Source organism: Akebia trifoliata, chromosome 10, assembly GCF_017979445.1.
Source record: "Akebia trifoliata isolate Shusen 1 chromosome 10, ASM1797944v1, whole genome shotgun sequence".
NCBI classification, from domain to species: Eukaryota; Viridiplantae; Streptophyta; class Magnoliopsida; order Ranunculales; family Lardizabalaceae; genus Akebia; species Akebia trifoliata.
In genome coordinates, this window is record NC_141384.1 from 5,125,760 (window position 1) to 5,141,516 (window position 15,757).

Consider the following 15,757-nt stretch of genomic DNA (forward strand, 5'->3'; position numbering starts at 1 on the left):
GAGGTTCTAAACAAATTGTTGCATTTTTATTATAAAAACTCTTTTGGAGTTCTACAACTCCAAAGGTCCATGTCACAAGGTTAGGACAAAATTATAAGAAATAAAAAAAAAATGAAAAAAATGTTAATTTTCACTGTTATATTTTTATTTTAAATTTGGGATTTCATCCATTTTCAACACTTATCATTATTTTTTTATTTATTATTTTAATCTTTTATTTTTCCATGGAACCTAGAACTTAGAAGATTGTGTCGTTCAATTGCTAATTTGATAATGCATGTAGATCCAACAACTGAAATCTTACTTTAGTCATGGTAGCATGATTTAAGAGTGGCAATGGATTGGATCCTTACCCCAAATTAACACCAATCCGATTTTTCTATTGAATGATTGGAATCCGATCCGACTACATGTTTCTTCAGTCCGATCCGGATTAAAGATTAAGAATGAGATTTTTCAGGAAAAAAAAAAATATGGCATCCAATTTGGTAAGCTTCAGTACATGTGAAAGGAAGTACCGAGAACAGTACTTCACAAAAAGTCAATTATAGGTTGCGATTCCAATTATACCCTCATGAGATTTTTTATTTTACTCCATATATCCCTCGTCAAGTCGTCAAAACAGATCTGTTCTTACGTTTCGGAAACCCATCGTTCACCCTGAAACCCTCGACAGAACTTCTGCTGAAACCCTCTCCTCTGTACGGCGAAAGCGACTACAGCGACTACGGAGTCGATCTCTCCGACGATTGCAGCGGCGAGTTTGTCCTCTCCTCATCGTTCACCCTTGGAAAGTTTTGCCAAAACCCTCTCCCTCAGGCAACTACAGCGGCGACCTCTCCGACGATTGCAGCGGCGAGTTCATACTCTCCTCGTAGGTAAGTCGATCGGGCTTACAGTCATTCGATTGTCTCTTCTCTTAAATGTGTTTTTCTGTTGTTGTTTGTATTCTAAGCCTAACAAAGTCTTGATAGAATACCTGAGTTATTTGACACTTTTTGATCGGCAATGGATCATCTGTCTTCGATGAGATGAATTTGTTTAGTGGTTGCTTCTGGTATGTGGGAATTTTCTACTGTTTTGATCTTTTCTATGGATAACTATCCAAGTGAAACTTTCTTTGCTTGACCTCTTTGATCATCATTTTTGTTCAGTCGTACGGCATGTAATTTATATTTCATTAATTTTCTCTGGTTTTTTTTCATTATTAGTTCTCTCTCCCTTGCATTGCTTCTATTTGTTTTTTATTGGGTAGAATTCCAGCTCTAAGTTCCCACTTTCCTCAAAAGAGCTCGAATTCGTCTTTTTGAATGAATATTTCATTTTTAGGATGGTTCTGTCCCTTTAATTCTGTGAACTATTGTACAATTCGGTAGATTTTGTGCTTAATCTCATCCAAAGAACAAGAAATTCTCATATTAAATGCATTTTTTTGGATTTTCTTCTCGCATGCCTTATCTTGAACTGCACTACTTTGATCTCTTTATAACTGATTGTATTTTGGTTTTTTTACTTTGATGCTTAGATGTTGATTCTTGCTGGTTTTCACTTAGATTGTTTGAATTGTATATAATGGTAGCATCTTTAGCCGATTTGAATGAGATTTGGGATAATGCAAGGAGTTTTGTTGAATTAATTGTTGTATCTCTTGAAGCAATTGTCAGAAAGGAGAATTGGATGGGTTCACTTGGAAGAATTCAGAATTCATTATTTATCTTACTATAAGAAATGATTGGAAAGAAAAACATGGCACGGGCGTCTCCTTTGTTCTTGATTCTTTTGATGCTTGGGTTTTTCTTTGTGACGTATAACTTGGTAACATTGGTAATTCCCAATAGAGACTATTATTCTGTTTTTCATGGATACGGGGTACCGGATATGGCTGTCAGTGCCCTTTATTGGTACTGCGTTGAAGATTTGGCACACCCCTAAAATTTGGATATGCGGATACTGCATTATATCTTGAATAATTTATAACAGAGTGATTGTTTTTATATAAGGTCAAATTGATGAAGCACATGCAGGAAAACTTTATATACTTGTATGTATGATGATACAATTTTTTTTTAAAAATTATTGTTACATAACTGTCATGTTTTTATACAAGTTATCTTTATATAGATTTTATTTTTCATATGTCCAATATTGTGGGGAGGTTTTGTTGAATTTTTTTTTTTTTAATTATTGTTACATAACTGTCATGTTTTTATACAAGTTATCTTTATATAGATTTTATTTTTCATATGTCTAATATTGTGGGGAGGTTCTGTTTAATTTTTTTTTTTTAACACATGATTATGTTCCCTATTGACTTATTTATGTTTTTCTCTAACACATGATTAATATGTTCCTTATTTATTTATTTAAGTTTTTTTTTCACATTTTTGTTTCTTATTTGTTTGTTTTTCATTTCAAGATGTAATGCGGAACGCAAATGATGTTGGGAATTGTTATAATTTTATTTCACCAATGGCAAAATCTTCCAAGTTGAGGAGAATTAATGAGGACATTAAATTTTAAAGAGTAGATTTTAGTTTTTATATAGATTTTAGTTTTAGGGCTTTATTTTCATGTTTTCTGGGTTTATTTTGATTTTTTTTGGCCTATAGTCTTAATATAATATTTAGGGGCAGTTTAGTAACTTTAATTTATTTTTAGGGTTTTTCTTTTACTATTTAAGGACATCTTTATGATATTTTAAAGGGATGAATGAATAAACAATGATGAACAAGGTTGCGTGTGGATATAGGAGCCAGAAGTACTTAGAACATAAGTACTACTACTTTTTGAAGTACTGTCAGAAATACTTTTAATAGAGCTAGACTCCTTTGGTGCTGCTTTCTCCGATGTGGCCAGCCCCGGGCTTGAATACATAACTAGTGTAGTTGACCGTCACGTTCCGTCACCTACTAGTTTCATTCCGTGTAGGAAGGGAAGCTAGGTTCTGCAAGAAATCCACTCGACTAACAGGATCCGCAGGATCTGCAAGAGAGGGTCAATGTAATTGAGAAGCAAGTAAGCCAGGAGATGAAATCACTGACGGAACGCCACCTTGATTGAATGAACAGGACGGATCGATGGTGAACTTCTTTTCTTTCTTTATGGAAGGTAGTTCTCGGCGTGATTAATTGGCTCCAGTTCATGACCGGGGATGGATGGCAGGCATAAAACTCAACTGCGGTAGTAGAATAGGGCAAAACAACTTGACCTCGTTTAGAAGGAGCGCATCCGGCCAAGGGGGAGAGATCACCTGGTGTTCGTGGTGCGAGCTAGGCGGTTAGCTATCTGGCTTGATAGATAGGGTGTCCCCTACCACAATAGGAGGGGGACCAGTTGGGACAAGCCGTACTATACTGTGACGTTGGCTCCATATGAGGGGAACGTGGTAGGGATAGCAACCCATGTTGGGCACATGACTCGGTTATTAGCTCATTTTACTTTTGTGTCTGGTTAGAAAATCTTTTCGAGAATCAAAGGGACTAAAAAAGCGGTTCCGAAATTCCAATATCGGATATCGGATATTCGGTTTTTGCTTTTTTGGGAGGCGGACTTAACTCTATTCCTTCGAAAGGAATAACATTGTGTTTGGATGCAGATTCTGAGAAGTACTTTTGACATTTTTGTGTTTGAAAACTATTTTGGATTTTGTTAAAATGACTATAATGCCCTTATATATAACAATTATTATTTTTAACATTGTAACTCATTTTGCATTGCAACTTCTTTCCCTTGTTTATATTTGTTGTTTCAGAAGACATCTTGATGCAGGATAGTGGGGGGAGATAAGAAAATTGCATTTGATTTTAGAAAAATATGGGATTTAGGGAACTCTGGTTGGGTATTGGATTAAGGATTTGGGCGATTGGGTTTAGTATTTGGGCGAATCTTATATTATGGATTTTACCCAAATATGACCAAAAATAGAATTTGATGTTGATAAGAAAAATGGGGATTCAGGGTATTTGGTAGATTTGGTTTAAAAGATTAATGGATTCAAGAATCAAGAAAGGGGTTTCAAGAATCTAAGACTTCAAGAAATCAAGAATCAAGAAAGGGGTTTCAAGAATAAAAAATTTCAAGAACAAAAGATTAAAAGAAAATCAAGAGCATTATTCTTGATGGAAAAACATTCTTCTTAGAATAAAATAATTTCCTCTACAAAAACTTTTCAAAACACAAGTGAGCACAATTTCTCTCGAAATCCCCTATTGCTTTTAACTTATCCACACCTTTTTTGCTTCATTTTGAAGTAGAATGATGGACTCATTTAGGCCCTCACAATCCAAACTGTTGAATGTGAACTTTCCAAAAAAGAAGTCTCTGAATTTTCAGGGGAAGCAAAAACATTTTTCTTATTAGAAAATAATTTCCTTAGAAAATACTTTTTACATAACACAAGCTTTCGTACTTTTACTTCCCCGTCCCCCAGTCAAAAATCCCAACTCAAACTCATAAACAACCTAAATCCTTCATTCATGTTGGTTTCACTTGCAAAGATCCTAACTTTTTTGTAATCTACTGTAGTTTTGAAACTGGTAAGAATTCTTTGATCTTCTCCTTCCCCTCTTCTTAATTTTCTATCAGAGGAAAACATGATTTTGCCCTAATTGTTGAGTTCGTCTAATTTTTATACATTTTAATCCCTAATGGAAGTCTAATCTGATCTCTGTCTTCTTTTATTGTTTGATATATATATTTTTGGTGTGAATGGATATTGGATTTAGTAGGGTTCGATTTTCATACCAAATTCGGTCGTATCGAGCCCCAATCAAACCGATATCTCGATTTGAGCGTAAGTGCAACACCGCTTTGTTTCTAATTTTTAGAGTTTCTCTGAAATTTTTTCTTTTCATGCATGGTGGTGTGACACCTTTTACTTTGCGATCTTTAAAAAAAAACAGAAGAAAAGGGTATATAGAAGCATAATGGGACTTGTTTTTTTTAAAAAACAAAATAAAAAAATTATGTAGAAGGTTGTGCGTGTGCACATACAGGCACACTCGCACGCAACCTTCTTCATCATTTGTGTGTGTGTTTGTGCATGGTTGTGTGTGTGGAGAATTTGAAGGTGCCAGCTTGCTAAGTTTGTAAGATTTGCTAGTGTTGAGACCATGACTTGGGTTCACAACCTGCTTTAAATCACTAATTTCTGACTACTAACCATGGTTTTAAAACTCGGTTCCGCGTCTCGTCTCATCCATGCCAGATACCAAGTCGTCTTGGATGAGTTTTCTGATACGTTTGAGATGTCTTCTTAAAAAATGAGACAAATGAACGTGGGGTTTTAAATCTTGTCCGAAAAATTGATTTGCCTGTCCATCTCGTCCATGCTTGATACTGAGACCACTTGGGTGATACGTCTCGGTCTCAGACAAGTTTTGAAACCATGCTACTAACCTGCTTGCCCAAAAAACAAAGAATTTTTCCATAAATTAGATTTTACAGCTTATATATTATGCAAATATGAATTTGATTGAATCTTCTGATATTTGGAAGCAAATTTTGACAAAAAAATATGTCGTATTAATAATACAGGACAAGAGAAAGGATGGGTGGGAATGGAACTGGTGCTCAAGTAGTCGAGGCTGGGGTTCCTCTACAATTGCAACAGGTGCAACTTGATCATCATTGTAAACTTGAAGACAATAATGCCTCGGTATGTGTTTTTATGTATGTGTACGTGTAGATTACTGCACATGTTTTAGACAAAGAAGACAACCATCTATAAGATATGGTGAAGGCATTACTAAATTAAGGAAAGTGAATGCTTGGGGGACTGTACGCAGAAGGCTAATGACTGTAATACCAATGAGCATGGTCACAAAATTCTCCAATTTTTTCCAAAAATTTGTAAAGTTTCTCCAAGTTGCGGATCAGCCGACTAAATCGCTGATTTGATCTATGATGTATGAGTATTCGATGATTTATCGATTAATTGATGACTTATTGATTAATCGATAAGTAAAGTGACACTTTTACCCTTTACCCTCAAAATTTATCTTCGTCAACCTTCAATCTCAAGAACAAGATGGGATTTATAGGGAGAAGATGATGGGTTTTGAGACAAAATTTTCCGAACTTATCCAAATTAACCAAACTGAACAACCAATGAATAATTGCTAAATCCGAACTAGGTTAATATGCCGATGGGAGTGCTTTTTTATCCTGAAGGGTAATCGGGGATTAAAGCAGATCCCCAACCAGAGAACAAGAAAGACAATGAGAAGTGCTTTAGTGCAAGTTGCAAGCGAAAAATGACCTGAATGGAGGTTATGAGGAAAGTTATGAAAACGCTTGCCTTGACTGAAGATATGGCTCAAGATAGTTAACGGTCGAGTTAGGATTCATGTTGCCAACCCATTATTTGGGATAAGGCATTGATGAATCTCCCTTTTTTGAAGAGTACAATATTCAAGGGCTTGGTTGGTGTGTTACTTGTAGCGCGTGCCTTTTCTTTGTTTGAAAATCTGATTGGTTTGGGGTGATGATGCTGAATAGATTGAGGAAAAAAAATGTATGCATGATTATATTTACATTAAATATACAAAAAGCATACATAATTACTTATAAAAAAAACCATATTTAAATAAAAAATGTATATTTCAGTCATTTTTATGGATATATTGTTTTGATAATTTGTACTTTATGTACAGAGTTTAAATGATATAAATGCAAAATTGAAGACTGTGGAGATCTCTTTTGAAGGAACTACAGTGTCAAAGCCTCCAGCTGTCAATGGGAAGGCTGCATTGCTTTCGCCTTCTTTACAGGATGAAACTGAAGAGCAGGAGGATGGTCCAGGATTAGATGAATTGCAAGGTTTCTCTTCTAGTCTATGTTTCCTGCATATGGCTCCATTCTACTGTTCTTCATAAGGGTTTATTACGTGTTTCTTGCACCTGAAAATTTCTCTCCATCTTTTATTTTTAGTTTTATAGTTAAGCCTTTTTTTTAAGAGAGCTGCTATCAGCATCCCAACTTTTACTTATCACACCTCTATTAAAAATAAAGAAAATAACCTAATGGTTGAGAATAAGTAAAAGTTGGATGCCAATTGAAGCTCTCTCATTTTCTTTTACTAGATTTCTATTTTCTGAGCTAAGGATTTTATTTGGGTCTAATCATAATTGTAAACAATTATTGAAAACGGTGAACGAGTGTTATAATTTTTGTAATGTTGAGTTAATAATTTGAGCCAAATCCTTCTAATGTTTGAATAGTGTGTTAAAATTTTAATTTGGGGGGGGGGGGGTGAATAATTTAAGAAATTGGGGTGTAATAAATAAAATTTGGAGGTGCCAATGTCAGCTCTCTTTCTTAATGAGATCAGTAGCTCAGTGATGACTGGAGGGTCTATTCGGTTTCTCTCCATGTAATATTACTCATTGTATTCAGAATTGAATTTCCATGAACATCATGGATTTATGGTTTTCAGATTTTAAGAGATATGAGGCCCTTACTTGTAGTGTAGCCTAGGGTTCTCATTTGTAAACAATGCGATACTAAAAGTGCGGAGGGACCGTCCTTTCCCGAGTCCCAAAAAATTGTAATTTCCAATTATTAGAGTTGAGCTTCTGTAAAACACAAGACACCTACAATGCCAGTTATAGTGCTAAAAAAGATGACTAGATGTATGACACATACTTATAAGGTCAAAGTGGGAAATGAAAATCTTTCTTCCAACGAAATCTCAAGTCTAAACTTTAAGGAACCATAATAGGGGCACCTTCAAAGTACAGCTGTGAATGGTCATTTGTACATTGATAGACTTCTTTACTACTTGCACCTTCTCATTCATTTGTTTAGTGTGGTAAAAGGTCAAAATTATGTGCTTATCAATTATTGAACTATACAAATATGTTGTGGTTATTAAATATCATTTACTTTTAAAATTGTTTTTTCTTTAAGAGTTTACTTTGTAGAAGTGATGGACTATATGTTTCTACTTCCATATTTCTAATGCATGCTTTTGCATCTATATTTGGAAAAAAAACTTCTTTCCAGAAACCACAAAAAAGAAAAAGAAGAAAAGCAAAAGCAAGTGAGTACCTATTTCTTCTAGTTCTTATCATCTTTGATGTTGAATTCATTCACTTTAAATCAGTTTAGTAATGACTCTTCAATCTTGCACAGGAAAAAGAAAGAACCTCTTGTGCAGACAGATCCACCATCCATTCCAGTTATCGAACTTTTCCCATCTGGAGAGTTTCCTGAGGGTGAAATTCAGCAGTACAAAGATGAGTAAGTAGTTACATTACAAGACCGTGCACTTAATTGGATGGAAATGGACATTTAGATTTGTGATCTTTTTTGTGTTTAAAGTTTTTGGTGTTTCTCATGGATAATTGTTTTTTTTTTTTTTATATATATAAAAAAAACTAGGTAATTGAACATAAATTTCTTGTGCACATTAGGGTTGCAATAGTGGTTCCTGGATGCATAGATAATTTCTGAAAAACTTATCATTGTAGATGGTCAAATGAAATTAAATAGTGGAAACATGAACATGGATGCTCTAGAAAAGCTCATGAGAGATCCCCATGGACTGAAAAACATAAAATATACAGGTTCTCCACAATTATGTTTGAAGGAGTTGATTTGATTTTTCCTTCATTCCTTGTACCACATTTCTCAACGTCTCTCTCATTTCTATTTGCATCCATCGATTGGCCACCTTAGAGGGGAAGCTAGGAAACAAGTATTAGTCTGAAGAATAACAAATAAGAGGATCAAGCTGAAAAAAAGCCAATTTTTGTCTAACTTCCAAAGACTCTTGTCCTCCACAGTGGGTAGTTGGAGGGTCTCCGCCAATGCAAGATAAGATGCTAGCGACTTGATTGGAGGGTTTGACCAGAGGTCTCCCCTGAAGAGAACACTGTCTTTACTCCCAATCACAAATTTGATACTTCTTTTGAACTCAGTCCTAGCATTAGAAATTCCTTGCCAAACGCTATGTCCATAGATAGACTGGAGTTCCTCACTTTCCAAACCCCATATTTCTTATTAGCACCTTCCTCTGAAGACTATCATTTTTGGGTTTTTGATGAGTGTAAGACTATTGAAAAATCTAGGAAGCATGCAAAATGAGGTCAAGGAAATGTATCTACATTGGAAAATAATTACAAAAACAAGAGAAAAAAAGTTGACTGATTAATCCTCCCCAACCACTTGATTCACCTATACATTAAATCCTCTAAACGAAAGCCTTGAAATTCTTTGATGATCTTACTTTACACCAGCAGAAAAAAAGAAGAAAAAAGAAACCTCGAATGTTGACAATGACTTCATGGATCTGTCACTCTCCACAAAGTCATTTAAATGTAACATGAGCAACAATTCAATTATTTGATTTGGTTTAGTCTGGTCTGCTTCTTATAGCTTTTCTTTTTCTATTTAAATGTTTCTCTTTCCTGAGGGTTGATTTTGGTTGGTGGATGACTATTAGTAACCTATGGAGGACTACTTCTGAAGAAAAGAGGGAATTAGAGCGCCTTGAAAAACCCATGTATAATGCAGTTCGTCAGGCAGCTGAAGTTCATCGACAGGTTGCAGTTTGTTCTTATTATTACATCACACTTTCTCAAATGTCAAACTTATTTTTCATTGAAAAGCTTTGATTGATTATTTATTGATGGTTTTCTATCATCAGTTTATAACATGCGCTTCACATCAGTTATTTTTCGGATACTTGTGATCAGGTTCGGAAATACATCAGGAGTATTTTAAAGCCTGGAATTTTAATGACTGACCTATGTGAAACCTTGGAGAACACAGTTCGTAAACTGATTTCAGAGAATGGTCTGCAAGCAGGAATTGCATTTCCTACGGGATGCTCGTTAAACTGGTAACACTTTTCTTCCAACTTTTAACAACTACTATTTTCTAGTTTTATCTTTAAATTCATCTGTTTTTGATTTTCAAATTAATTCCAGGGTTGCAGCACATTGGACCCCAAATTCTGGTGATAAAACTGTGCTCCAATATGATGATGTTATGAAGTTGGATTTTGGAACTCATGTTGATGGTATTATCTCTCTGTTCTCCATGGATTTTCCATTTTCCATGAGGACATGTTTAATGTTTCTGATGTTTGTAGAAATTTATCATCTTCCACCATTAACTGTCATGTCAACTATTTTGGGTCAGTAACTAGAGTTCTGATTCACCATCAAGCCTATCCAAACATTTGAATTTGTATTCATAGTGCAAGGAGTTGGCAAAGTTTCTCTCCAGCTACGAACTTGACACATCTCTTACATTCGAGCTTGGAATTGGCATCCAAAACTGAAGCTCAACACTGACGGAGTTATTTGTAGAAGTTTGATACCAAAATACAATGTGCCAGTTGTTTTTCACGTTGTGGACTGGATGTTGATTATGTAACATTTCTTTTGCAGGACATATAGTTGATTGTGCATTTACGGTGGCATTCAATCCTATGTTTGATCCACTACTTGAGGCATCAAGAGAGGCAACAAATACTGGTGTTAAGGTACCCTTTTTTCCAACTCAATCTTCATTCCCAAAGATTTTAAGAAGAATTTATCATTTTATCCCTGCATTGGGATTTACTGGTCTGCTATATGTATATATCTATAATTGAATTGTTTATTCTTAACTGTTTCTCTATTCATTCTATTCATTTTGAGCCATGATTTTAATTACTTGGAACCTGCTGTGTTGATGTAGGATCACAACAAAGCAAATAAATTTTTTGGTAGGGAAAATCTGCCCCCTTGTAAGCAACTTGGCATGTTTTTGATTGTACAATTGGCATAATATTCACATATTATTCTTGAATTTTGTGTATCCTGGAATAGAGGTCTCAAGAGTCACAACAGAGAAGTAAGTGGATGGAATAGGAAAAGTTATTTCAAGATCCATATGGTTCTGTAGAAACATTGGGAAAATATACAATATTTCATCTTTGAAAGCCATTCTACAAAATTTGTTTGGGGGAAACTGTTAAGATCCTAAGGTACGACAGAAGTGTGGGCACTAGTGGGATGACATTCAAATGGATAATCGATAATCTTAGTGGTGTAATGATCTTATCTCCATCATTAAAGGTGCTTCTGATCCTAACATGGGAGTTTCAGTTGTTAGAGGGGAGATAGCAGATCTTTGGACAGCCAAAGGAGTACTAGATAATATCAGAACGTTAATTAACTTCCTTGACAAGCCTATAAAAAAATATAAAAATAAATAAGTTCCTTGATAGCTGCGGAAGCCATTCCTAGATTATTCTTCCCGCTTGCTGCCAAAAATCCTTGACTGTAAAACCTTTCGTGGTCGACAATTAATGAGATGGTTCAATCCACAGTAGGGATCTTCCAAGAAGAGAACTCCATCTTTTTTGTGTGTCACAAATTCGGTACGTATTCTGAATCCAGTTTAAGATTGGAAACTTTTCATCAAAGGCTAATTCCATACATGAATTGTACTTCATTATTTGCCCAACGTCCAAATCTGCACTCATATTTTCTTTAGTGGGACCTTTCTCTTGAGACCGCCTCCTCAAATATTGAAAGCCACTTTTTCTGTGGATGAGTTTATGGACTCACTTTCAATATCAGAAGACTTGGCTATGGACAGAGCGGGATGGTGGAGCAAAATTCGTTTAGCTGACTCCATATCCTTGGGATAAGGCATTGTTGTTGTAAATTGTGCCATGTGTAAAGTGAGCAGCTACTAAGTTGATCATCTCCTCCATTGTGATTTGGCTATTTAAGTTTTGGGTTCCTTCCACTTCGATATGTCAGACTATGCCCATGAGCATAATGGAACTTTTTCCTTGTTCTTCTGCATGTGCTTTTTCATCTAGAAGCTCTGTGACATGGGACCATAAGCAGTTTGTTTGGGATTGGAGAAATTAAGACATATACCGGTCCCAATGTTTTGCAAGGTGGACTCAATCGATGCACGGGACAAACAAGAGGTTAAGGTTTGGTGATAATGGGATGATGTGTTCTGGGTGCACCTGACATTACTGAGGGACATATCTCTAGTGGCAAGGGGCACCCAAACAAGGTTGTTTATGGAGTAGGACCTGACAAACATAGTCACCGAGTCGGGATTTGGGAATAAGTTGGCAAGGGAAAATTTTTGGAAAATTCTGTAAAATCGGGCTCGGCTTAAGTATGTGTATTGTTCATACTAGGCGGTGTTCTCATATTATGTCACCACATCTCATATTAAACCACAATAATGAATGACCAAACCTCCATATGGATATCATTCTTGCATCCACCACAAGTCCATAACACATTCAAAATATAAAATATTCAATGACGTTCTCATTATCTAATGCTTCATCAATAAAATGGTTATCTTCATCAATTCATCTTCTCTTACTAGTGCTTCAATTTTATCTTCCGTTTTAATTGATTTAATTGCAAAGTTCGCGATTTAATCATGAAGTTAGTGATTTAATCGTGAAGTTCATAAAAGTAGAAATTTTTTTTATTGAAAAAATCGGTGAAGAAAAATTACATGATTACCAATCAAAAAAAGGAAAAACAAAACGACATGATTTATTCACAACTTTTTCAATAAGTCGGAGACTTTGGTGACTAAGCCCACAAAGAGTCATACTTGTGCGACAAAGCTGCCATGCTTACCTATGTGTCAATGAGGCTAGCCACATCTGATGGGGCACCTCTCCCATTCCATGTTTGACATGTACACACATGTCAATAGGAAGAAATAATTAACATAAAAACCTATGATTTGTACTTTATTACACACATGTAATGAATACCCATACGTCAGATTTTGCCTTAGTGGTTTCTTACACTTAAGTACTTTCTTGACTAGGAAGCTGGAATAGATGTGCGCCTCTGTGATGTTGGTGCTGCAATTCAAGAGGTCATGGAGTCATATGAGGTTGAAATTAATGGAAAGGTTTTCCAAGGTATGACTGTTGCAGAAATTCTGATTTGTTGTTGCTCATTTTCTGTTAAATATTATGTGCAGACTGCATTCTCAATGTGTATATTATTTTTTCCTATATTTGGAGGCACACACCACAATCCCTAATTTAGTGCCTCTTTTATCTCTTTTTTGTAGCTTGGCAAATTTAGTGTGTTTAGCCTTTGTCCATGTATTAAGTTAATAAAAAAACAAGAAGTTGCATTGACTTGGTGTGTATATAGAAAGCATCATCCTTCATTTAGAAAGCATTATGTTATTTGGTGTTTATATACACTCAATCCTTGCATTTGTTATTATGTTTTCTGCATATAATGTTTGTATTAGAGGTGTCATGGAAGAATAATTCTTACTCTTGTCTGGGCAGTTAAAAGTATCCGAAACTTGAACGGACACAGCATAGGAAGCTATCAGATTCATGCTGGAAAATCTGTACCTATCGTAAAAGGAGGAGAACAAACAAAGATGGAGGAGGGAGAATTTTTTGCAATTGAAACTTTTGCATCAACAGGTGAAGTGGTGTTGCCTTAGACTTAGAACTAGGGTTTGATACTTGAGGCAGAGATGCCAATGGAGTTAAAAGATTTGAATGACATAGCTTTGCTTAAATATCTTTATGTGCAGGGAAAGGGTATGTTAGAGAGGACTTGGAGTGCAGCCATTACATGAAGAATTTTGAAGCTGGACACATACCACTAAGGTTGCCTAGAGCAAAGCAGCTGCTTGCAACGATAAACAAACACTTCTCGACATTGGCTTTCTGCAAACGTTATTTAGACCGCCTTGGGGAGTCTAAATATCTAATGGCATTAAAGAACCTGTGTGACACTGGCATTGTTCAGGTATTTCTCAGTCTTTGGACTACCACTTCTTTATCTTTGAGAAAACAATTGTTATTTTAAGTACTAAGGATCTTGGTGTTGACATCATTTATTTGAAAAATAATGTTAATGCCAATTTTTATTTGCAAACCTTTTTTTTTTTAAATACTTGTGATTGCATTTAGATTGCTCTATCCATGACTATGTTCAGTCGTGATTTCAAACCGAACACAGTCCAATATAATAAATATTTTTGACATGCACACATAAACAACTAGACTCTCTTGAGCTACTCATTTTTTTCTTTTATTTTCTTTTTGATTAGTTGTACTTGCTGAATATCTCTTCTACTACACAAATTGGAAATTGGACTGGAGGATGAAAAACACTGATGTAGGAACTAAGCGAACCCAAATCAGCCTATTGAATTGCAAGAACTTTGTGGGCTGAATCAATGTTTTTAGAGGCGTATGATACTTACACCTTGAGGCATGCCTCGCAATGAGGCCCATTAACACCACCCTGAGGCGTAAGGTTGAAACATAAAAGCAGCTAAGGCTTATGCCTCAAACCAAAAGGCTCACAAAAGGCATACGCCTTAATGTGAGGCATACGCCTTTTGGCCGAGGCTTACGTCTCACATTTATTTATCTATTTTTTTCTTTTTTTTTTAAATAAATATTTTTCATCTCTTTTTTATTTCTTCTTTGCTTATTGTCTTATTAATTAAGCAAGATCTTATAAATTTCATCTTTGCTACCATTCTTTGTCGGATGCAAAGAAAATTGCTGATTTGATTTATAAATAAGTTTTGGTAGTATTTAATATTATATAAAAGAAGTTTTCTTAAAAAACTTATTAGCTTTATTTTTACAATAAACATGATATAGTTATTTACTGGAGAAAATTTCAACTGTTAAACGTAAAATAATATTAAACGTAAAATAATAATATTTATATTATTATTTATTGTAATGGATTAATACTTAGAATTCATTTGTGTATTTGATAATTGGGAATATGAGGTTGCTATTCTAATTTTTCAATTGTTTAATATCAGTTATTTATATCTTGTATTATTTATTTAAAATATAATTCATGTGAGGCTTACTATTTATGCCCCGAGGCTGACACACTTCAAGGCATTGGCCAATCAAGCTCCTTGCTTTATGCCTCAGCATGTGAAAACATTGGGTTGAATAAGTGATGGAGTGTTCGTCTGGGGGTGCAGCTATCAAGGTTCGTTTTTTATTTTTTTTGGTAGCTGTCGGCTTCTTGTGCCCAAGTCTGACTGCTTGAGGCTGTAGCTTCATGGTCTGGACGCCTGCCCCCATCACTGATAGCATATCCTGATTCGTGGTTCAGTGTTGAAATAGTAAAACCTGATAACCATAATATCCAAAACTAATCTCCCTTTGTCTTAGGTTCTTGTTGTGATCTTTGTCTCCTGTGTGGGGTGATAAATAATGATCTTGGTCAAATGGCGATTAATACAGTTAATTAGTTGTTATAAGTCTTGTTATACTGTGTTTATTGCTGGGAAATATATATATATATCTCTCATTGAAGTACTCATTTATTTGGCTAATTCTTGTGCAGATGTTAATTTTTGTTCAATCTTTCCTACATTGGTACTCTTGCATATCTCAATGGCTTTTACCATTAGAATAAAAACTAATGGAGTTTCTTCTTCTTTGTAACTTTCATGGCAGCCTTACCCACCTCTGTGCGATGTGAAGGGTAGCTATGTTTCACAGTTTGAGCATACAATCTTATTACGACCAACCTGCAAAGAGGTAATATCTAGGGGTGATGACTACTGATCATGGAATGAGCCAGACTTTATAATCTTAGTTTAAACTTTTTTTTTTTCCGACTAAAGATGGTTGTACTTTTTATATATTTGGACTGAAAGAACTCCCCCACCCCGCTTTTAGTGAATTTTGATTGTTTTTTCTTCACTGTCATCAAAGATTAATGTATATGGGACCCCCACCATTAAACTC

At 35.2% G+C, this 15,757-nt stretch overlaps 1 protein-coding gene across 1 annotated transcript; it reads left to right on the forward strand.

Moving 5' to 3' along the window:
- The first annotated feature begins 617 nt into the window (after window positions 1-617).
- On the forward strand, window positions 618-15,757 carry LOC147392907 (methionine aminopeptidase 2B-like). Its single transcript, XM_086455209.1, has 13 exons — window positions 618-878; window positions 5,536-5,656; window positions 6,654-6,819; window positions 8,005-8,041; window positions 8,134-8,241; window positions 9,446-9,545; window positions 9,699-9,844; window positions 9,933-10,024; window positions 10,398-10,492; window positions 12,817-12,913; window positions 13,298-13,441; window positions 13,555-13,772; window positions 15,464-15,757. The coding sequence occupies exons 2-13, from the start codon at window positions 5,549-5,551 to the stop codon at window positions 15,572-15,574; spliced, it is 1,422 nt and encodes a 473-aa protein (XP_086311335.1). The 5' UTR covers window positions 618-878; window positions 5,536-5,548; the 3' UTR covers window positions 15,575-15,757.

What these genes read in the sequence shown, in the direction of transcription:
- LOC147392907 (XM_086455209.1), top strand. Translation starts at nt 5,549, where the DNA reads ATGGGTGGGAATGGAACTGGTGCTCAAGTAGTCGAGGCTGGGGTTCCT. An exon ending in ATTCAGCAGTACAAAGATGA is followed by an intron (nt 8,242 to 9,445) that starts GTAAGTAGTTAC and finishes GATGACTATTAG; the next exon opens with TAACCTATGGAGGACTACTT. An exon ending in TTTTGGAACTCATGTTGATG is followed by an intron (nt 10,025 to 10,397) that starts GTATTATCTCTC and finishes TTTCTTTTGCAG; the next exon opens with GACATATAGTTGATTGTGCA.